The sequence below is a fragment of the Paralichthys olivaceus genome, chromosome 24, assembly GCF_024713975.1.
Source record: "Paralichthys olivaceus isolate ysfri-2021 chromosome 24, ASM2471397v2, whole genome shotgun sequence".
Classification (NCBI taxonomy): Eukaryota; Metazoa; Chordata; class Actinopteri; order Pleuronectiformes; family Paralichthyidae; genus Paralichthys; species Paralichthys olivaceus.
Genome location: NC_091116.1, coordinates 5,068,448 through 5,092,472, shown reverse-complemented (window position 1 = coordinate 5,092,472; position 24,025 = coordinate 5,068,448). Strand labels below are relative to the sequence as shown.

General features: G+C 43.6%; 1 protein-coding gene across 1 annotated transcript; it reads left to right on the top strand.

The window, feature by feature from the left end:
• Positions 1 to 11,718: 11,718 nt before the first annotated feature.
• rnd3a (Rho family GTPase 3a) lies at positions 11,719 to 23,697 on the top strand. Its single transcript, XM_069521334.1, has 5 exons — positions 11,719 to 12,043; positions 12,474 to 12,561; positions 19,904 to 20,013; positions 21,283 to 21,417; positions 21,627 to 23,697. The coding sequence occupies exons 1-5, from the start codon at positions 11,894 to 11,896 to the stop codon at positions 21,873 to 21,875; spliced, it is 732 nt and encodes a 243-aa protein (XP_069377435.1). The 5' UTR covers positions 11,719 to 11,893; the 3' UTR covers positions 21,876 to 23,697.
• The last annotated feature ends 328 nt before the right edge of the window (positions 23,698 to 24,025 follow it).

Genomic DNA, 24,025 nt, shown 5'->3' with positions numbered 1-24,025 from the left:
GGCCTCGAAAAACCTCAGGACTCCTACGACGAGGAGAGGCAGCCTCAGAGACAGAAACTCTTCCAGACGAGCAAAGAAGTGAATTTCTTGTTCAAGGATTCCAGTCGCCCTTCAGTTTCCAGTCTCCTGTTCTGTAAGAGAGTGGAGGACGGGGTGCTTCTTGGAGTTTGAGCTGAATGAAATAAATGTAGCAATCAGTGACCACAGGGTAGTGCTGTTGTGCTGCATATAGAACAGCAGCTCCTGCAGTTTGAAGTCATTTGTCTTATTTTGTTGACAATAATAAAAGTGTGTAGTTCAGCAACTAATTTGATTCTCAAATAATATTTCTAAAAATTCATCAATATTCTGTTGATAAAGAATCAATAAAGATTTTAATTAAAGCATTAATTAAGCTTTGTTTACGCATGGATCAATAATTATTCACTTTCAAACACCAGGTATTAATCCAAACAAGGTTCTCACAGCAGCAGAGATAAATGTTCATTAACCTCCTCACATCTTAATTAAAAACACATAATCTTCTGATTAAAAACATAACTGAGAGACGCCAACCTGTCACTCATAATCACATCCTCCTGTTTATTCTCTCGTCCAGATTTCACTGATGGCTTCATCATTACATGGGTTCAACATTTATTTAGATTTTATATTTTGTGGCAGAGTGACAAAATAAAAACAGAAAGAAAACTGAAGAATAACAAATTCTATTAGTTTGTTGTGTATTGAACCACAATCAACACCGTTAACTATTTCTTAATTCTATTAGAATTAATTTCATTGCAGCTTGAGATGAAATGAAAAGAAATAAAAATAAGAAAAGGTTTGTGAAAATTAGTGCAATGTCATTAAATCTTGTCTGCTTGTGCAAAAACATCCTGATGCTAAAAGGAAGAAAAATAATAATAATAATATGATCACTTTTAATAATTAATCCATTTGTTTTTAGGCTTTTGTGACTTATTTTATTTGCTTTAATCAGAATCCTGCACCGACAGAGGACAGTAGGGGGCGATGTGACACTTTCATCCTTATAATGGACTATTTAAAAAATGAGACATGTAGATGCCATAGCTTTGCTCACTGAGGCAATTATGGTGGCTGGGTTTGGCGAGCAGGATGCAGATTGGCAGACAAATGATGCCAGTTGGACGTCCCATAATACACACACACACACACACACACACACACACACACACACACACACACACACAGGGAGAGATGTGATGTGTGAAGCTGCTCAGTAAAATCATGTTTTGCTTTTTTTTGGGTCTGATTATTCAAATGAGCTTGTCCCCAGCCTTCATAATTGATTCATTAAGTTAAAAAAAAAGCTATCTAATGAACACACACAAACAATCTCAGCTCATCTCCCAGGGGCACACGCCCTGGGTTGTTACCATAGGAACGTGGTGGAAGAGGTTACCGAGCTGCAGCGCCGGGCGTTGTTAGGGGAGGCTCTCGAGTACAATGAAAACATCCAATAGGACGGAGGAAGGCCCTCTTTCCCTCTCGTCCTCAACCATCCGCCATGTTTCTACTGGGGGTTTGAAAGCAGAAAGAGGGTCAACAAGCAGAAAGCATGAATTATTTCTCTCAGCTCCGGCCCTCCATTACGTCCCCTCTCACTGCGTCTCCTCATTATGCATGAAGTATAATTAGGTAATTGCCTTTTGAATATATTAAGCGTGTGTGACTTTCATGATGGAGGTCAAAAACAGCGGTAGGCCAGAAGAGGAAGACATCTCCATCAGGCTCTGCTGGGGATCAAACCTGTGACTGGAGCAGTACCAGTACCGAAGCCTAACAAGGGTCCTGGGCCAGGGCCTTTGTTTCTTTTCTAGAAAAACAATCACATGGTGAAAAAGAGACGTAAAATGACCACAAGGAGACATGTTGTTTCTCCTCTTTTGCTTCTCACCACCACACGACCACCTATTGCTGAATTCCCTAATGTGTACTTGTGCGTTCATGTGTAGGCGCACAAATATTTGAGGTCGGAGGTCAGAGGGACGGGCAACTAGCCTCTGCATCTTTTTCACAGTGAGGAATGAAGCTGCTTGTGATGGATAGCTTTCCTGAGGCGTCGTGTGTGTGTGTGTGTGTGTGTGTGTGTGTGTGTGTGTGTGTGTGTGTGTGAGTGTGTGTGTGTGTGTGTGTGTGTGTGTGTGTGTGTGTGTGTGTGTGTGTGTGTGTGTGTGTGTGTGCTGCAGTAACAAATTGCCTCTTAATGATTCCTCTCACAGATCATCACCCGGCCTGCGAGAGGGGAAAGTGATGAGGGATATGAGTCGTGCTCCCCCCGCTGCTCTGCCTAAATGTTGTATGGGTATTAAGGAGTTGTGATGGAAGAGACTTGTAGGAGAAATTGGGGGCAACAGACCAAGACGTGTGTGTGTGTGTGTGTGTGTGTGTGTGTGTGTGTGTGTGTGTGTGTGTGTGTGTGTGTGTGTGTGTGTGTTAGCTGTGGACAAAGAATGAATGGTGTTCATATGAGCCATGATGTAAACTCACCGAATCCTCTAACTTTTGCCAAAGTAATTCAAGTGTGACTCATGATCAATGTGTAACGTGCTCGTCTTTAGAGTGGATCATGTACATCCTGCTTTCAGACGGACACCGAACTCTGGAAATGTCAGGATTCAGTTTTTGAATCTTTTTTGGAGATAGCAATATTAGTATAGATAAAATACAACATTTGTGATACCGTGGTGGATTTACTCAAACTGGTTCACGAGCGTCTGCTGCTCCTCCAAAATATCATATGAAGGATTTTGCTGCCCGGTGGGAGCGACTCTCAATTTCAGCCCTCATCTCTCAGCTCCATTAACTGACAAAAGACACCAGAGAGGGACACACACATTTCTCAGGTGACACCATGTGGCATCGGATGATTTGTAGAAACTAGGCCTGATGATTTGTGTGGAGGTGCCAGTGTGATTTAATGGCCCGGTCAGAATTGAACCCGCTACAGATATGAAATCAGTAACAGCATCACATTCCCCCCCGACGATCTGTACCGACCATGATAGGACACCAGACTGCTGCTGATAAACATTCGTGACATTATGTGAAAATCAGGAGGTTTAGTTCAGTTCAGCCATTTTACTATGGTGCAAACAGGAAATCCAAAAAACATCCAGTTCCCTTGACAATGGAGGGATTTACATAATTACAACAGGAGCCAATCACATAAACTGAATCCCTTTGTTGTTCACGGCTTCAGGCTTCATCTGTGTTTTTAGTTTTTGTCTGGACCAGTCTGGCACAGATGAAGAGGACAGACGTGACAACATGTGAGAAAAGGTTGTGAATACATTAGCAGGACACATTGGCACGCGGGTGTGTGTGTGTGTGTGTGTGTGTGTGTGTGTGTGTGTGTGTGTGTGTGTGTGTGTGTGTGTGTGTGTGTGTGTGTGTGTGATGAGTGCATTTATATGCTGTCAGCATCAGAAATCAGCAGCGTGGTGAAGATGAATGACATCAGCTTTAGGTGAAATGCAAATGCTCAGGACAAAACCGTATCCACAGTAGAAATATTGAGAATCAGAGGGTCAGAGATAAGTTTATACTGAAAGATGCAATGCAAAACGTCCATGTGATGATTAAATGCAAACATACGAAAGGATATGAATGTGCAAAATGTGCATCCTCTGGAAAATATCCTAAAAAAAGTGCTTCTTTTACGTGCATGTGTTTTTCATCCTGAGATATTTGTGTCCTTCCAGTTCTACGTCCATCGTGAATTTTCTAAACATTTTCCCGCTGTATTCTTTGCTCGGACATTTTACCTTAAAGGGGCTGGCAGGAAAAGTCCCGGGAAAAATGTATAACTCCGACATGTGCCTTCTCATGTGCAGCCCCTCTGGAAGCTGTGCGGACTTCAGTGAACGTGTGGAAACAGCTTTAATCACATACAGTGTAAGAGGTCTGCTGAAGGACACACACGTCTTTTCATTTGTTCAAAAAGCACTTAGACACAACGTCTCCTCTCCTCCAAACCATAAAAAAACCAAACTCCTAAGAGGCCTGGCCGCATCCCTGCTACCTAACCTCAGAGAGGGAGAGAGCACCCTGGTTTGATTAGCCCGACTTGAGTCTTTAAAGTCTCCTGGAAATGTCAGCGGAATCATCAGAGGGGCCGTTTCCTTCTCAGAGCTCCGATCAAAGACATTCCCAACATACTGCGCCTTCTATATTGTTCGCTCACGGGCAAAACGTCTACATCTGCACGACATTATTGGTTTTATGGGAGTTTTATAAGTGGAGACAGACTGAAAATGGGAAGAGACAAGTGACATTTCCCTCCCGTCAGCGACGCCCTCGGCCCTCGACTCTGCAGCACTGGTAATGTGTCACTGTGCTGTGTGTGTGATATCACCCTTGTTTAAAAGGGAGTTCCTCTTTGTTTGCTCAGGCTGACTCCATCATACGTGAAGCCACTTTCTCTGCATTAAACCCCCTCACAAGATATAAGGTCTAAAACTGAGCTAGTGATTTCATCAGTCTTTGGAGATAGATATATATAGATAGATAGATAGATAGATAGACAGATAGATAGATAGATAGATGGATAGATAGATAGATAGATAGATAGATAGATAGATAGATAGATAGATAGATAGATAGATAGATAGATAGATAGATAGTTAGATAGATAGATATCTCATATAAATCTCACCTGACACACAATCTCATTAAAACAATTACCTTTCAGTGCAATGTTTTCATTACCTTGGTTTTATGTCTTGCATCACACACACACCTCCACTTCGACGGCTTGACCCACAAGCCACCGTGCACAGCAGGCCGTGCAGACCTCAGGCCACTCAGTACATCAAACAAATGAGGAAATGAACTCCCCTCCTCCCAAGACCTCAACCCCCCCCAACCCCGGTCGCTTGGAGCAACTCCACCGAAGGCCTCAGCTTCAGTCGATAGATCACAGCCCATCACTGCTGGAGGAGGGTCAATGTACCTCTGTTTGATTTCCATCCTCAGGCCAGTATTCCTCTCTGGGATGTCCCGACCTTTAAAATAAACATGGTGGATATGTGGTGCTGTTCTTGCAGATAAATGCACACACACGGATGCTGACACCGCTGCTGCCTCCTTCAGTTTGGGCAGTGTTTTGGTTTTTAGCTCACCACAACGCAATTGTCACCATGCCTGCTGCCGCTGTTTGCCAGGCCACAGCGCTGAGCCCTGCCAGTGGGCGGGTGCAGGCTGAGCCCAGACTTGTGATGAACCTCATCCAGGGTTCTGACAAAGAGAAGAGGAGTCGGAGCTATTAGGAAGCTCAGTGGGGCTCTAATCTGACTGTGAGAAATCCAGATGCTCTAATAGCAATCTCTCACCAGAAAGAAACATTACAGGAATCACTTCTGTCAAGTTTTAAATCATTTATCCAGCACTGTCTGGGTTTGAAAACTTTTTTAATCATTAACCCAAGAAAAATGCCAAACATTTGCATGTAATAGCCTCTCAAACGGGCTGCATGTCTTTATTTCTAAATACATATCATTGTAAATTGAATATATTAGGATTTTGGACTGCGGTGGGTTGTTAATAGTTAACTTCACACTGTTCTTCAGCACATCACGGCCCTGTAGAGGCTCTCAATCCTCCCATCAGCCTCGTCTGGCACTCTCACATACAGTCTGCTGGAGAGTTAGCACATATAGGCCTGGTATATGGGCCAGAGAGATGGCCTGATTGTTAGCGGTGCTATATTTAGCCTGAGTATGAAAAATCTGAGGAGGTTAGCTCAGCGTGGATGCAGATTGAGGGCTTACTGAAAGTGTGGGAGCCACAAACCTTTATCAACAAATCAAATGTGTCAAAGACAAGGTCGTTGGGTCACCTATAGAGGTTATGTGTTCTTCGATTTTTGAGGTTTAATGACCAATATATTATCAGGGGCTTCGTCTTAAATTGTCTTCATGATGATTTAAAACTGCCTTCTATAAATTCTGGTTGTAAATTTAGAGAGGGGAGCTGTGATACGGCAGCCAGAGGGCCCTTCATGTCACCTGAAAGCCCCATAAGAGCACATCAAGCCCTTCCTATCATGTCAGCATTAATCTGAGGCCACGCTTCAGTCCCGACATTAAACTCCTCGCTACACATATGGAGCCACTCATTTGTTACTGGAGCAGGATGACACTACAGGCAGTTTCGTGGCTGTCACACTGATCTCCACCTCACACGTCTCACACACAAGCACACACCATCTCAGATCTGCATCCCTCCTGTGATGTGATTCGAGTCATCGGAGTGGCTGCGGTGGGTCCGCACACGCTCGTGTAATAAAAAGAAAGCCACATCCGTGCACAACAGCTGTACACTTCCGATGGTGAGGGATCACAGCAGCCGCCGGTTTGGATCCCAGACTGCAGGAGTGTAGCACTTACTCCACCAATTACCTTTTTTTCCAAGATGAACAAGACTAGAAAGTTAATTCACAAAAAGTGCAAAGAAAGACACAATGTCACAAAAAAAATGACGTCGTGATTGACAGCTGAGGTGGACTCATGATTGGTCGATTGTATCGGTGGGACCTCACCACCCTGGCTCCGCACCACAATGGTGACAGCGCAGGATATTTTGGCTTCATTTGTGTATATTGGGAGGAAGTGGAGACGTGTTGTCCATCTTTATTTACAGTTGTATGATCAGGACAGGTACAAAAACAGATACAGATATTTTTAATGAACTTTTCACAGTCGTCATTTAATGATTTGTTCCTGTCATGTAACTGACAGACATGATTATTGTCCCGTCATGTGGTTTGTTTTAAGAAGATGCTAATGAAGACAAAAATGTATGCACCATTAATCCCTGAACACACACACACACACACACACACACACACACACACACACACACACCCCTAACTTCCCTGAAGAATCAGGTCATCCCAGGAATGATTCATCCTTCAATTTATCAAACACACACACAGACTGAACGCATCCACAGTGCCTCATTGCATCAGTGTGTGTATCCATGCCTGAACAGATCTAATGACTGACTGGAGACACTTGACAGACTTACTGTATTTCTTCATACGTGTCATTGCCCTCCTACTCCTGTGTGGGCATGATCACGCGTGTTCCCCATTGTGTGTGTGTGCCGTGCCGTGCCCTCGCTGCCCTGCAGTGTATTCAGCAGAGGATATTACGCTAATGGTTTATTAAAAGAAAATGTCATGTGTTAGTGAGCTGAGGGGATGAGGGGGTTCGGAGCTCATTAGGATTCATTAGGGGGTTCCAGTCAGTGCACGTTTCATGCACTAGAAAGCCCAGAATGTAAGAATGACTTTTTTTTAATTTGATAAGCTGATCTGGAAGCTTACCTATGAAATGATTCTGGCTCTGCTGCTCCGTGCTAACATTTCCTCTCATGTAATGTTGATGTAGTGATACCAGGTGACTCATAAGGTTTTTGGTAAAACAGTGAATTCCCATGAAGTGTTTGGAAACTGTGATCCTGGTTGTGTTACTCAGAATTACTGCCAGTAAAGATTACAAAGAGAGTAACTGATTTCACACTGAAGTAAAGTAAAGTAGATGTTCATGTTAATTTCTCAGCTTGCATGTTTCTCCGTCACTGTGAATGAAGTGAGAGTGAAAAAAACTACTCCTCAATGCCAAAAGGAATTTTGGAAATATTCCCAGATGTGTTCAGCGATGTTCCAGTCCACATTCCATATTTGTGATAATATATCTGATTCATCAGACAAAACGTTCTTCACATTGTTGTGACTAAACTCCATATATAGCCATGAAACAAATATCAAAACAAAAGGGATTTATTGTGACATTTTGGAAGATTCAGTGAATCCGCACACCTCTTTTAATTTAGCCTTTTTAAAAACAAAACACAAGAGCACAAAGGTTGTGTGTTTATCTGAAATAAGAACAGTGGCGGTTCTAGGATATTTCTAAATCGGGGGCTACAATTTTCACGGAGTAGCCAATTATATGTCCAGGTCCATGAGAATTGTTTAACTTGAAGCATACAAGGTTTATCACCTGTACCGCAGCCAGCCAAAAGAAGCATTTACTTTTCCACTCAAATTACATTCAGGAACATTAATCTGCATGTACGTGTAAATTCACACAAGCATGCCATTAAGGGTCGCTCACTTTATCCCAGCTGGTGTGAAATAACATCTCTCCTGGTTCTGGAACTGGAGTCATTTCAGACTGCAGCCCCCCCGCTGCTGTCAGCCAGAGATCAAGGCTGAGAGCTGAGGTAGTTAAGCCGAAAGCTGCGAGAGGGCAAGCAGCTCTCTGACATGCCCTGTTCAACAAAATGTATTTTTGTATTTTACAGACGAGCTTTGAAGATTTCACTTAAGCCTTTAGCACAAATGCCAAAGCCGGGACACGTTGGACGGTGCCGTTAAAAGGCTTTTTTTAAAAGATGATGCAGATAAGCTTCATATGAGAGTGATTGAAAGGTGAATTATTTAAATCATAAATAATGTTTAAATGTATATCACCGCCAAGGCAGTGTGTATCCTCCAATCTATAGTTGTTGTTGTGTTTCCCTGAACTGCCCTTGATTTCCCAGCCGTGGTGACTAACCGTCGAGGAAACCCCTCTCAAAGTGAAACAGGCGAGCGTGTGCTGCATTTGCCCGAGCAGTAAATGTCAGTGCCCTGCTGATTGAATGCACGTCGACAGAGATAACTGTGGGGCAGCGTGCTGTCAGGACAGGGAGGGAGAGACCCAGTGACCTAGACTCGTCACACACCTCCAGCACTGCCGGCCTGCTGGCTAAAAGCAAACCTCCTCCGACCTGTGGTCAAATTCTACGCTTTTATTGCTCATTTTTAATCATCTTCTGACCTGTTTGAGAAATTGGCTTCAACTGTTTCTGGAAATCACTGCAGCAATAAGGCAAACTCCTCACGCGCAGCAGGAATCGTGTGCACTGGTGCGTGACCCAGACCTGAACTGTGCCGGATAGCGATGGGTCACTCCACAAAGAGCAGGAGAGGGAATTTATCAGTGGAAACTACAGCATTGCTCCACTTCAGATTATTTATAGCTGTAAAAATATCCTATCCTTTTGTTCTCCTGTGACGGCACAGTTATCTGTTAGCAATCTCATTCAGTATATTTGCTTAGAATCTGATTAATTTCATTTAAATGTACAGTATTTCACATATATGTTGTTATAAATTCATCTACACACTGTTAAATACATTCACAGGAGGTACAACAGAAACCCCTGACATTCCAAGGGCATTTCTTTATCATTGTATTGTATGTGTGAGCCAGTGAAGGAGGTAGGAAGCAGCACATGCGGTGAAGAGAATCCCAAAGGAAACATACGGTACTCGAGCTCATCGATGTTTCAGTCAAGGACACCACAAAAGCACCCATTACACACAGCTGATGCTACACAGCTATGTCTTGTGTTGACCCACTTTATTTTCTGCAGTAAAAAAAGCCTCTAAATGAAAAAATACAATACGAGTGTGAAGGGAGTGAGACGAGGATTTTGGTGTGAGGAGGTAAATTTATAAGATCTGCAGGATGGTGACAGCACCATGAGACCAGAAACAGGTGGTGGTTGTATTTCTATCCTGGGAACTATGTCCAGTATTTGGGTAACTGCACTCGTCTGACAACACCACAACAGACAGACCAGTATAATGTGTCTGTCTTGGTTTATTGTGTCCCTCATTTCTGATTTGTAACATTAAAAGTGCTATAATAGCAAAAGAGCTTTGTTGAAGAAGAGGTATGGAACCAATTCCTTGTGTTTCCAGCACCCTGCAGCATTATGGGAAATGTAGTAAATCTCCTGACTGAATCTTTACAGGCCGATTGTAATGCATGACTAAATAGGTGGACTTTTCCCCTTTAAGATTTTCCTGCACTGTGTCAATCTGCAGAGTCTCACTTTGGCCCAAATGTGTGGCTGCACCCGAGTGAGGCTGGCAGTGCTGCAGGCTACACACCCACACACACACACACACTCACTCAGAGAGAGAGGCAGTCAGACTGAATAAAATGAGGGAAGAGCTCAGGCATAATGTGAGAACACCTCATGTAATGTGGATGCACTTTCTCCTCTACTGCAGCTTGTTCAGTATCAACGAACGAGGTCGATTTGGACATAAAGATCAGATTGAAACGATTAATCAGGTACACACACACAAATGTACAAAATGATCTGCAGGTAAAAGCTGCACAATCTTCCTATTGCAGCTAGAATTTGAATGAGGTCAAATGCATATGGTACAGAGATTGCAGCCAGATAGCAGAGTGTGTAAAATCCCCCCCAGTCCCTTCTCTCCTGGCAGCATTGTGTCGTGGAGGCAGAGCTCCCACACAACAGACGGGACTCCCAGCACACAGCCTGCAGGGTGGAGCTGTCTCACTGTAGAAACGCTGCCAGCTACACCCACAGTCCACTCACTCTGTCGCAGAGGGGAGAGCTGATGCGGAACGCCGTTGTTTTTGTAATATTAGAGGGGATGCTGCGTTGGGGACGGAGCCTGGAGGCTGAGAGAGGAGGCCTGAGGAGCAGGGAGGTTCCTGTTCACACTCTGAAAATACAGACAGATCATCAAGTGTCATCAACCCCACAGGGAAATTCATTTTCTATTTCCCCCCCTTTGTTTTTATCTTTTTGTGAGGAGTGAAATGTGTATAAAACATGGGGGCCATGATAATAAGGTGCGCTGCTGTATCGTCCTGGGATCACATGTGAGTTACAGGAGCTTCGGTCGGGCCTTCATGTGCAGCAGTTCATCAGCAGCATTACAACCTGTGAAGTGAATCAAACAAATATTTCTTTATTCTTCTGTGAATACAACTTGGATACGAGTGATTTAGAAACTCTTCCTTCTCCAGGCTTTGTCTCATCCTCCTCCGTATTGGTTGTAGTCCTCTCACACATTGTAAACACAGGAATTGGGTTGTGAGTGTCACACATTACTACTACTACAACTAGATGTATTTATGCAGTAGTCCTTTTCATGTACTCTGTGTTCTATATTTACTCTTATTCCTCTTATTCCTTTCATACTCTATATTTACACATAGGATGGAGGAAGATGCTTCAAATTAAAAGTATTATTTATTTGAAAACTTACAGTATGATCATGCTTAACCTGTTAAACCCAGTTTAGAGGATATGAATTCACAGTACTTATAATTATTATATAATTTATTTTTAACCTTGTGCTACTTATGCTAGATAAGATAATAATTTGTTAGTCCCACAATGGGAAAAGTTACCATGTTGTAATGTTGCAACATGTGTTATATGTTTTAGTTTAGTGTGAAGCTTGAAATTAAAAATAATTATTCTATATAAATATTGATTTAGTCACATCTACATTTTATAGCTGCATCGATGCCTAAAATATCATTTTAATAGCTAATGATATAATGAAGGTAGTTAAATGAAGTTTACTAGCACCTTTTGGGAACTTGTTATAAGATATGTTGTGTGTTTGTATCCTGTGTTTCATTTTTTAACTTTTTTAACTTGGAATAAATAAAAACAAAGCATTTAATTTTCTTTGTATAATAATGTTATTTGGTTTTATTTGACAGAGAAGTGTTGGGTCTGTAGGGGGCGCCATGGTGGAGGGCAGCAGGAGGCTTCATCCAGAGGAGGAGGAGGAGAGGGAGGAGGAGGCCGCTGCCATTGGCTGCTGCAGGTTATAAATATAGGGGAATGGTTCCACCGGCTCAAAGAAGGAGGAGACACCGGGAGAAGCAGCGGAGGAGCGGACGGACACCGTGAACACCACATCTGTTCCTCCACATCTGGACCAATCAGGACCGGACTCCTATTATTATTATTATTTCTATCATTATTATTATTGTTGCCTTTTTTCTACACTTTCTCCTGATTGAAATCAATGAAGGAGAGACGCTCTTGTCAGAAACCATCTCTGAAATCCAGCATGGATCCCAGTCACAGTGTGAAGTGTAAGATAGTGGTGGTGGGGGACAGCCAGTGCGGGAAGACTGCGCTGCTTCACGTGTTCGCCAAGGACTGTTTCCCGGAGGTGAGACCCCTGCACACCCATTCTGCACACTCACCCTGCACACTCACCCTGCACACTCACCCTGCACACTCACCCAGCACACTCACCCAGCACACCCACTCTGCAAACCCACACCCACCCTGCACAGCTCAACCTGCACACCAATGACCTTGCTGCAAATTAACCAGATTTTAATAGTCACACGATCACATGGTGCTTTATGTGTAAGATGCTTCAGTAATGATGATGTCTCCTATGAGTTCCAATAGTGGAAGCAGTGCTAAAGTATTGTGTTACTGTGGTGAATGAATCTTTATAATAACAATAATTAAAGTAGTGTTGTATTTCTCTGCATGTAACCTTCATTTTAGCCATTTTTTAAAATTATAATCTAACATCTAAACACTGCATTTCCCATAATCCCTTATCTCTGTCCTCGTGTCCCCTGCAGAGCTATGTCCCCACAGTGTTTGAGAACTACACGGCCAGTTTTGAAATCGACACACAGAGGATCGAGCTCAGCCTGTGGGACACCTCAGGTAAAAACAATGTGTCACCTCTCTCTCTCTCTCTGTCTGTGTGTGTGTGTGTGTGTGTGTGTGTGTGTGTGTGTGTGTGTGTGTGTGTGTGTGTGTGTGTGTGTGTGTGTCAGCAGATCAGTTGAGGGTGAAGTGTCCAGACCTGTCCAAACACACAGCTCTCTTGCACAACCCCTCTGTGGACATGCAAACAGCTGATAAGATTTGTGTAAACCCTCAACAGAGGTGGAATTCACCCCGTGTTTGACCACATCTTTGATGACTAACACTAACACTCTGGTGTTTCCCTTCAAAATCCCAGACTCACGAGATGTAAAGAGGCCCAGGGTTGCGTTTTTGAATAATGAAATTAATCTGTGACCCATTTTTAATCAATAAAGCTGGGTTAATCCTTTCTCGTAGTCGGGAGCTGCTGTTGCTACAGGCCAGACACACTTCCCCTCAGATTAGGTATAGGCCTCACCTCTCACCCACATGGAAATGTTGTGTTGTATCTCAGCCTTCTCGGAAATGCATGACAGGAATGGATTTCATTATGAATTCTTCCCAGCTGAAGCAAGAACAGGAAAAGAAAGCTAATGATAGAGGCTGCACATGTTCATGCTCTCACATCTGGAGAACACACTAGTTCCTTCACTGTGATTTTTGGGAAAGTTTGGTTGTGCAACACGTGGACTGGATCTCCATTTTTGTAATCGCTCGGTGGTTGGACTTTGGGTTCAAACCAGCTGCAGTGTCCTCTGTGTGTGTGAGTGTGTTTTGTGTATGTGTGTGTCTGTGTGTAAACAGCCCATTTTCCCATCCATCAATGCCTGAGCAGTGAATAGCACAGCAGTCAGGCGTGAGTGAGGCGTATGTTGTGTGTGTGTGTCGTGGGTGCGATGGGCGGGGACAGTCCCACAGCCAGCTGTTGCAAGTCTCTGGCCTGGAATTCCTCAGCGATGTTGGAGTTTGAATGATGAACTTTCTCTCCTGCTAGGATCAGCATGGAACATTTTCACAATCAATTTACACATTCTGATTCCACACGATCTTAACAAGCAACTTAAAGTTTGATTTCTTGGCCTTTTTCTCGATTTTTCTTCAAGAGGAAATGAAAATAAATGCGTCAGCAGATAGAAATTCATTTCCAGGCTCGGTAACACAACGAGCAAAAGCAAAACAAGCAGCTCCGATTTCAAATTCCTTCACCCCGACACTGTGTGTGTATTGTGAAATTGGAAAGTGGAAGAAATGAGAATCGTCCAGAGTGAGAATTATGTTTTATTGCGCTGTGTTGGCAGGCCGCCTGCAGCCATTTTTCTTTTTTCTCTTTCTGCTTCATAAAGCAGCGATGGTGGTGGATGGGGGGGGGGCTGTGGTTCCTATTAGATCAGTGGGACTGAGATGGAGCCAAGTCCCCCCACACCCACCTTCAATCCTAACCCCCCACACACACAACGACTGATTGACACAGCTTTCAGCATGACCAGTCCCTTTGTAGAGACAACCATCGACCTTATCTCCGGAGGTGTGCTGGAGAGGTGTGTGTGTGTGACCCCAGCATGCACTCGGACAAAGACCAGGATGCAGCCATGAAGACAAACACTCGGCTGCCATCCCCCTCCTGTACTGACACACACCTACAGACACTGTGGTGGTCTTTGTTCTGCAGTGACGAGTGGCCTAATGAGCAGCCTCGTGCGTGTGTGGTTTGAAAGGGAGGGTGATGAGAGTAATTCAGGTCATTAAGGTAAATGCCTGCCAGTTGTGTTCCTCTCCATTTGGTCCCCCTACCCCACCCTGCTTGGCTCTGCTTCCCAGCCCTCAGGGTGGGATACACCGGGGTCGAGGCCGCATCCTTTGATGCTTCACACTTCATTCGCCCGCACAGGAAGGGGGTTTGCGTTGTCCGCCCGCCTGCCTGCCTGCCTGCACGTCTGAATGAGCAACAGAGGTGTTTGTGTTTGAGAGTCAAACAGGAGGGTAGGGAGACGGCTAAGGTAAACAGAACAATCCCTGTGGCTCAGCGCCTGGAGCCTGAGGCCTCTTCCACAGTAGAAATTAAGAAAAATGCACCTCAGAGCACTTTTTTAAGAAGTTAGAACAGGCAGACTATTGTAATTTTTTTGTATTTAATTTAAAAAATGTTAGAAAATAACAAAGAAATACATGTCACTACTTCCTTTAGTTTACACTAATGTCTTTAAACTACTTGTCCTACATTCAAAATAGCCAAAACCCAAATTTAATGCTGTAAAACAGAGCATAAATAGCACAGTGTTTATGAAGCTGTAACTATAACCAGTTCTAATACCTCTTATTTTTAAAATTATTCGATAAACTGGCATGAATTGATTTTGATTTGGAGCTGTTCACTGACTAATTGCTAACTTTGTTGGCTGTTTTTGTGCCATTTGTTGCGTTTATGACCATTGTCATCAGCTGCAGGTCTTAAAACCCCCAAACAACGAGCTAAAAGACACCAAAACACTCGGTAAAGCTGAGAGGAAGTGCAGAGTTGGTTGACCATTCTACGTGTTTGTCACTAAAATATATAATGTGACTATATTATAATATCATTGTTATAAATATTGAATGGAGCAAGTGACAAACCACCATGACTCCACCCATTAGTTTGTTAACTAGGGCTGTGAAGCCTCTAGTGTGGCATTTTTATTGAAACCATAATTTGGAAGAGTGTGGGAGCTCGAGGATATAAAGTCTATGGATTAGTGAAGCTTTAAAATAGCGGTTGTAGATAGGGTGAAACAGGTTTTGTACTTGGCCGTGGAAATGTTCAAACTGCAAATTCTGCTGGAAATGTTCTCTTCCTTCAGAAATCATCAGTCATGGATGTTGTTGTTCCAAAGCCAGAACAAGTGAGAGCTTTAATGAAATCTCAATCACAGGATCTCAGGCATTTTCACATCAATTGCTCCCAAAGAGACGCGTGTGTTAGACCCCATGGATCTCATTTGATGATATTTAGCTCAGGGAACCTCATGGGATTTTTTTTATTACCTCTGCAAACTAAAAGACGACCTACTTTGAAAAGAGGAATCAGATAAAAGAGCTTTAAAGGAGGATGAACGCCCAGATCGTTTCCCAGTGTTGTCTCCAGAGCGTGTGGCATGTTCTGCTTCGTTATGAGGCTTTGTCAAGCTCCTCTGCTGCTCACACACTGTTCCCCCTTCATTCCTGTGTCGGCGGCCATTGTTGCGTTGGATCACATTTCTGGGCTCTGCGAAGTGGAGCCGCATGTCTGGCATTCCTCAGACTAAAGGTTTCTACTTCCTCCTCCACAAAGACCCCTATTGTACGCAGCAGGCCCCAGATCCTCGGTGGAGTGAAAGAGAAGCGGCGTGGCTCGCTAAAGCCCCCTACCTCGTTTCCAAGGGAAAATTGAATCACGGTGGAGCTGACATGTGGTGATACAGTGTGCATGCTGAAGGACAGAGGAATCCTGGGACGGATTAATGGGCTTCCTGTCTGCTAATGTCATGGAAACTGTGTGATGTTGCGTATTTAAAATCCAGCCAGTCCTTCGAGCAGAAGCATGTGACTCCTGACTTTCACCTGCTCGTCCTGTTTGGACGTGTTAAACTTCATTCATGGAGTCGTCCTTGACTTACTTTGTTGTTAATGTGGCGTTTGGTGGCAGTGACACCTCCACAGCTTGTTTGGGTGAATCTTTGCTGCATTTCAGGTCAATTCAAGGTGTTGGGAATTATTGCACCACGTTTTACTTCATTAAACTGATGACAAAACTGTTGTGTTTGCCGCAGAAGGTGGAATGATAGATGTTTTTCTATCTGCACACAACAAGTCTTCATTAGACTGTATCCTGTTCTTCATATCGTCCTATCCATAGACCGCAAATAAAGATGGATAAAAATAAAGTGTCTTGATCGCCACCTGGTAGGTTATAAATCTTGCCTCTTCTATGTTGGGCTCAGAACGTGCAATGTGGCAGCTTTTGGACACGTCGTCCATCTCTAAATACAGTCTGTGGTCATATCACACCACCCTGAGCATAGACAGTTACCACAGCAACAACAGATGATAACAGTTCTTATTATTTCAGTTTGAACCAGCTCTGTTTGTGTTATATATATATTGAAGCTCCGTGGACGTGCCTGTCGCCCTGTGTTGTTTCCACAGGTGTCCCTGAAGGGCTTAACGCCTCTCCACACACACACACACACACACACACACACACACACACACACACACACACACACACACACACACACACATGCACTCACTGCCCCTCAGCTCAGCTATGTTAACTATGCAGTAAATCAGCCTGCAGACCTGTTGCCATACCTCCAGACTGTCAGCTGCAGCTGGCGTACCTCAGGACCGCATGTGTCGGTGTGAGATGAAGTACAGTTTCATGTCAGGGGGCCATTAAAACATGAAGGATTTGTGCAGAAAGTGGGATGTCTCAAACATCGTGGAAAACTTAAGAACTATATTGCTCAACGGCAACTGCAGGGAATTTCATGTTTTCTTTCTTTTCAGTGGAAGTCAAGAAACATCTGGGAATTTGTCACATGGCATGAATAGAGCAGAATGTGTTTTTCAACATGTTTCATGTATATTTATTCCATTAAGGGCTGCGTCTCATCCCAGCTGTTGTGGAAACCAGCCTGAAAAAGGACATTAACAAACCAGGAAGGAAAGTTTTCTTCTTTTACATCTTGGCAGAGCTTCGTATTTGATTCTCTCGTCATTCAGTTGCTGTGAGCACCACACGAGCAGGGACTACATTTAAGAGAAGGGCAAGAGGCCTGGAGAGTGTGTGTCGGGGTGCGTTTAAAGGACAGAGAGGGAGGACAGGGTGTGTGTCGTCTTTCCAGATTTAGAGATCCTGTGGGAGAACAATGACGGGAGCTAATTAGATGACAGTCACCAGGTCTTTGTGTGTGTGGGGGTGTTAGCACTGGGATTTCCTCTTATCTTTCCAGTCGGCAGGAAGGCAGCCTCAAAGCAGCGTTTCTGACGCAGGGTTAATGCAGTTATAAACAGGAGACAAGAAGGAAAATGTCGACTATTAAAAATATCTGTGCACTCTCCTCAATTTGCATTATTTTCCTGTTTATGTTGTGCAGCTTGACATGTTTTGCATAGATGCAATGAGAGGATTTGTGGTTATAAATACTTAAATCTCCAGGTAGATTCACAGGAATACTTCCGACTCAGAGACATATCAACAACAAGACCTCACATGCTGCACCCAGCACACACAGATGTATGCGTTTCATCTCATTGGGTTGATTAATAACAATCAAGTCATTGTAAAAATGTCACCAGGATCTTATTTTCCCTGTGATTGGTTCCAGGCAGCAAGGACTGAAAAAAAAAACTTCAAACATTGCAATATGGCTGTGATTGGTTGAGAGACGGCCATAAAAAATAAATTCTTGCAGGGGGGTGATCCAACATTCCAGCTCGCCTTGTGCTGCGTCGATGATAGCTGCTCAGTGTGGAGCCGTGAGGTTTAGGTGGTGTCACCTATCCGGGAGTTTTCAAAGGGGTTCTCGAGGAGAGAGTGGAAAAGCTGCTGGGAAATGGCGAGCCCGTGCGTTCCCATGTGAAATGCATTATCTTTACATCAAGACATCATGATAATCTATTCTGTGTAGCTCCTGGCGTCCATACTTAACTGACTCACAGTTTTTTTAAATGGTCATTAGCTGAAAAGAGCCTGTGTGTATCAACAACTGGGAACGTGGCACGGAACAAAGCTGACTTAGCTCGGGCAGACTGGAAATCAGTTAACAGATCTGTCATAATAACCATAAGTAGGCAACTACACAATAATTACCATTAAATATCCACTTTGGATATCAATTCTACTTTGAATGTAATTAACAGAAATATGAAGATGTGACTATATTTCACAGGAACCTAAATCCAGATGTACGAAATTCTCTCAAAGCTAAAACTGAAGCACCCTAATACAATAGTCCTGCAGTAAATCCTCCCTTCATAAAGGTGGTTTGAAACTATTGATTTATCTCATATCATCTTTACGTTATTAGGTTCTGTTTTGCATTGTGTATTGTGAAGCAGTGACCTCACAGACAATCCTGGCTCACACACGTGGAACATGTGATGATGCACGTAGATTGGGTTCAGATGTTTTTATGCAGGAGTGGTACATACACACACACACGCATGAGCTCGCGTCGCGCTTTGTTGTGCGAGGCCCAGGCCTGGAAGGAAGCGTGGATCGTGTAAACGGTGTCGTCTCCCATCCAGACTGTTTAGATTAGGAACATTCGAACTCTGTGTGTGTGTGTGTGTGTGTGTGTGTGTGTGTGTGTGTGTGTGTGTGTGTGTGTGTGTGTGTGTGTGTGTGTGTGTGTGTGTATGTGTATGTGTGTGTGTGTGTGTGTGTGTGTTCCTGGCCCTTCTCCACAGCAGTGTTTAGAAAAGACCTCCCAGGGGAGCCTTCACTTCACCAAAAAACTAAATTCTCAACATTCTTGGCAGCCGGTTGCGTGTGGTCAGCTTGTGCTCGTCATGTGATCTTGACTCACCTTGACATGACGCCACCCCTCCCCCTCCTTGCCCTTCCTCTCCGGAGATGTTTCCGTCTGGTGGGTTGGGGGGGGAGATGGGCGTAGCCCTCACACATGGCCTCAATTTTTGAAGAGGGAGTCATTTCCCCGCTCTGAAGTTCTGTTTCTCCGCAGAGGCTTTTCTTCAACAAGTGATCTTGTCGCAGTCAGCATATTTTTTCTACTGATGCTATTTGTTTTGCTCGCCCAGTTGCTATGGATTATTGCCGAGCTGCAGAGAATTAAGTGTCAGGAACGCCTGCGAGTTTAAAGAAATGATTTGCCCCTTGTTCATGAATTCAGGAAATATCTTGTGGTCGGTGGTAGATTCTGTTGCTGCCCCTCACTTGAATAAAGGTATTTCCTTTTTAGAGAAGCCACAAGTCAGAGTTTCTAATCTCCACATTCCAAAGGCAAGCATTTTCAAGTGCAAAGATCATTTCTACCTCATTCCTTTAAAACCTGAACAAAGCAGCAAGTTTGCTTTTCAATATGTGGAAAGAGGGGACACATCAAAACACTTGTGACACAAATTGATCAATGTTCTTCTCCGACATAGCAAATTGAATTTGGATAACTTTGTTGCCTCGACGGGAAACTTGTTCTTCGGATGTGTGTGGGAGCAAGTGAAGCTCGGTTAGGAGTGGAGCAGTTATTTCTACACGCAGGTCATTAATTTCTAAGGATGAAGTGAATAATGAGGTCACTGTGACACGTCCTGTTGCATAAACTTGGGTGTGGTGTGTCCTTGAGCTGCCAGATTAAACCCTGATGTTCTTGCTTTGTTTCAGGATCTCCGTACTACGACAACGTGAGGCCTCTCTCCTACCCTGACTCAGACGCTGTGCTCATTTGCTTCGACATCAGCCGCCCTGAAACCCTCGACAGCGTACTGAAAAAGGTTTGTTGCTCTTCACTGACTCCTTCACCCATCGAGCCTCTGGTGGAAGTCTCAGCCTTTAAGCTCCAAACACTCCTCCACTTTAAAGTCTGGTCACTTTGATTTTAGGCGGATGTGCCTACAAAGGGCCATGTTGCATTTAACTGGATCAAGAGTTTAAGTCGACAGTTTAGATTTTTTTTTTTTTCCAGCCTTGGTCAGATCTTGTGATGTTGTAGTGTGACTAGTGGAAGGTCACTGGGTTAAATCCTCGGAGCAGCTGGGAGAAGGAAGCACCGCTCTCCACTTCCTTAAACTCCCGCTGAGGTGTTTTTGAGCCACCAGTTCCTCACATGGAGCCGCTGGTTGTTGACGTCTGATGACCGTGGTGTGACGACCACATATATTCACATGAAGCAGCACAGGAAGTCAAATGACTGGTTTATGGTTTTGATGAGTCTCAGAAAATGTTTTTTAAAATATAAAAGCATCATTTTCTGAAATTAAACAAACCTGGCATGTGCTCTGACAAATTTAGACACAGACATCCATGTGATCAGACCAGGGAGAGTGCGTCATTCTTTAATTCTTTAATTATATTATTATCTTAATTCAAAATGCCCTTAAATTAAGTTTGAACTTGTCAGAATGTTGTTGTACATATCATGATGAGTCAGAATCAAATTGTACATCTATGAAACAAACTAGAATTAAAGATAGTAATAATCCAACTCAAATGTTTATCACAAGCGTTTCTAAAAGACTTGTGACCTCAACTTAATGTTGTATCTGTCAGAGGTCACACTTCAATCAATGACACAGAAAGTGACATGCACACTTGCGCAAAACAACTTCCTCTTTGGATGTCACTTGAACTTGATCCGCTGACCAGCCAGTGAGTCCTGAGGCACATTAGCCTCAGATTAAGACCCCTGGAGAAATACCATCGATCACAGAGTGTTTATTGTTGTCAGGGAGGAAATGTGGGGATTATTTGTGGTTCCTTTCCAGAGTTCTATGTGTGAGAGGGGGCTGCAGGAAGTGGCAGCTTTAACCTTTGGACTCAAGAGGGCGGGTGACGGGGGCTGGAACTCATATGATCCTATTCCATGAACCAGCATTTTTAACACGGAATTTCATTAAATCACAATTTTCAAACTCCAGGCTTTGTCAGCTTTATATTTATTTGCATTATATGATATTGATGTATTGACAGATAATTTTCCTTTTGCATTAAGAGACAACATCATATTATGATGCATGACTGAGAGGTTTTGTGTTTCTCCACAGTGGAAAGGGGAGATCCAGGAGTTTTGTCCCAACACCAAGATGCTGTTGGTTGGATGTAAATCCGACTTGCGCACTGACTTGAGCACATTGGTGGAGCTTTCCAACCACAGACAGACACCAGTGTCATATGACCAGGTACGCTGATTAAAAGTGTTTAACCTCCATATGTGACTAATCTTTGATGAATAACAGCTCATTGTACTTTAAGCCTTTTTTAACTGATCCCTAAGAGCTGAAATCCTTTCGTCATTGTTGATGCCAGTGAATGTGTTAACTTCCCAGCTAACCTGACCTCCGATCCGTTTCTTCCGGCGGTGACCATATTTTACCTCTTCCCTCCTCAGGGTTCCAGCATGGCCAAGCAGATCTCGGCGCCCTACATCGAGTGCTCGGCTCAGCAGTCAGAGAACAGCGTCAGAGACATTTTCCATGTGGCCACGCTGGCTTGCATCAACAAAAACCACAAAAACGTCAAGCGCAGTAAAGCCACCCGTGCCAACAAGAGGATTTCACACATGCCCGGTAGGCCCGACCTGGCGGCCGTGGCCTCGGACCTCCGGAAGGACAAAGCTAAAAGTTGCTCTGTCATGTGACTGACCAGACTGAGGGGGATTAGACTGAGGAGAATGAGGACAGAACCCAGTGCAAGCAGGAAACGATGGGGCAGCGCTCTTTCCTGCATGCTAAAGGCCCCCGATTTGTCTGGAGAGGGCTTACATAAGCTTCAACTCATCTACATGTTACTGGAATACTCTGCACCAACGAAAACCCAATGCGTAGCAGCGTCTAAATCCATTTGGCCCCCTGCCCTATCAGACAAGGAAGCAATCTGTCAGAGGGCTACCTGCTTGAGGAAGTGACCTGCTTCCTCTGGGAGGACAAAGCGGATGCGATGGAGGCTTTCCACGCCAACAGGAAACGAGCAGGAGAAGTGATGTCATGAGGAGACACTCATTCGTAAAGGAAGGGCTTGAGAACTTGTGATCTTTCTGAATGAGAACCAAAGTCTGCGATTAGGGGTTTGGATGCCCGGGAAAAAAAGAGGAGCGGCTGTTGTTTGTGCCAGATCAAGGACTTTTTGCTCGGAGGGCTTATACAACAACTCGCCACTGTGGTTTGGAACTGATTCACTCTCACCCCTGCTCCTGTAGCTCCTGTAGTAACTGTCTGTGTGCAGAGGAGACTAGAAGAGGTGTTTCCTCACCCTGTGTGAAGGAATCCTGGCGCTGTGTGTCCTCTGTCTTTGAAATGTTGTCGGTATAATGTGAAGTCATTGGTGTGTAACTGCGTCATTGTTTGATTTTTAAGCTTAATCCTGATGAGTTGCAGCCACGAGGAGCTGATCCTAGAAGTTGTCCGAGGTTAAAACTGCACGTTTGTACCAGTCAGGCACCATTTCTCCTCAACAGCTATAGATGTGCGCTGATTTTCTGAAGACGTTCTCCACACACAGTTCAGCTGCATGGACAACATGAAACTTGGAAACCATTAGCAAAGAGGCTGGAGGGTTTGGCCAACAATTCCTTTAGTCCATGTAATAAACACGTTGAATTTGGCCTTTTATTTCCTCGAAGAGTGAGTGATCGAGTTGAAAGCAACAACTGGAACCCGTTTTTCAGAAGTTGTCTGAATCATCTGTTGGGTAATATCTTCATCAGGGCCCAGCAGAGAGTCACTGCTAAATCGATTCATTCCAAAGGATTTGCTGGAAGTCGTTAATTCACTCACCCATGTTAAAAAATCTGGTGGAGGCCCAAATTGTATGCGTGGCGCAGCAAACGGAGGCTCATGCTGAACCATTCCTTCTCCCCATTATCACGCTCTACTGTCCAATCAATGAAGGTGAAAATGGCAAAAGAAATGTCCACGGGGACTAAGGAGCCAGAGTTCAAAATGGCAGATGCTTAGTAGCTGTGTTGCAACTTTTGTTTAACTTGTTTAACAGGTTTTAGGACAGATATGAGTCAATATTCAGTCATTCACACGTCTTCAATAAACACTGTGAACTGTGATCATATTATTCTTCCTACGGGGTCATTTCACGAGCCTCGGGCCTCCACTTGAAATACGACTTAACAAATCAACAAATCAGAAAATGAGCCTACAAAAACATAACGTTATCGAATCTGTGGTTTTCCTCTTAACGACTGTGCAATTTAAAGACTAGTTATTGATGCACTTTTAATGAAACTTTAAACTTTCCCCATTAGCTTGTTCAAATGCCAGTAAACTGTTGCCTGACTCTTTTTTTAATCTTCATTATTTTCTCATCTGTTGTCTCCTTCCCATGTACATTGTCATGTTTTCTTGAATGTTGATCTCACCTTCAAAATGTCTTTGCCAATGTTGTTGCGACAATATTTATTGAATTATATATTTTCCCTTTAGAATAAATGCAAATGGAATTGAAGAAAAGCGTGTTTATTCATTTTAAGCAAAAACAAAGAAGAGTTGATGGATAAACTGCCGATCATATTTAGTTTTCTCACATTTCCTCTGTGCTTAAGTGACTATAATTTCCATAATTTCTACGTGGAGGCTAAAACCAAGGATCTTCTCTTTGTTTAAGTTCAAATAGAAAGCGATGACTTGAATCATTCCGCATTTATTTCCATTAGAGATGGTAATTTAAATGCGAGGTTGTGCTCTCCCTTCCCACTCGAATGCACACACAAGTCGTTGTTTCTTGCGTAAACACAGGATATGCTGTCGTTACAAGCAGGTGAAAACATGCTCTCAACAG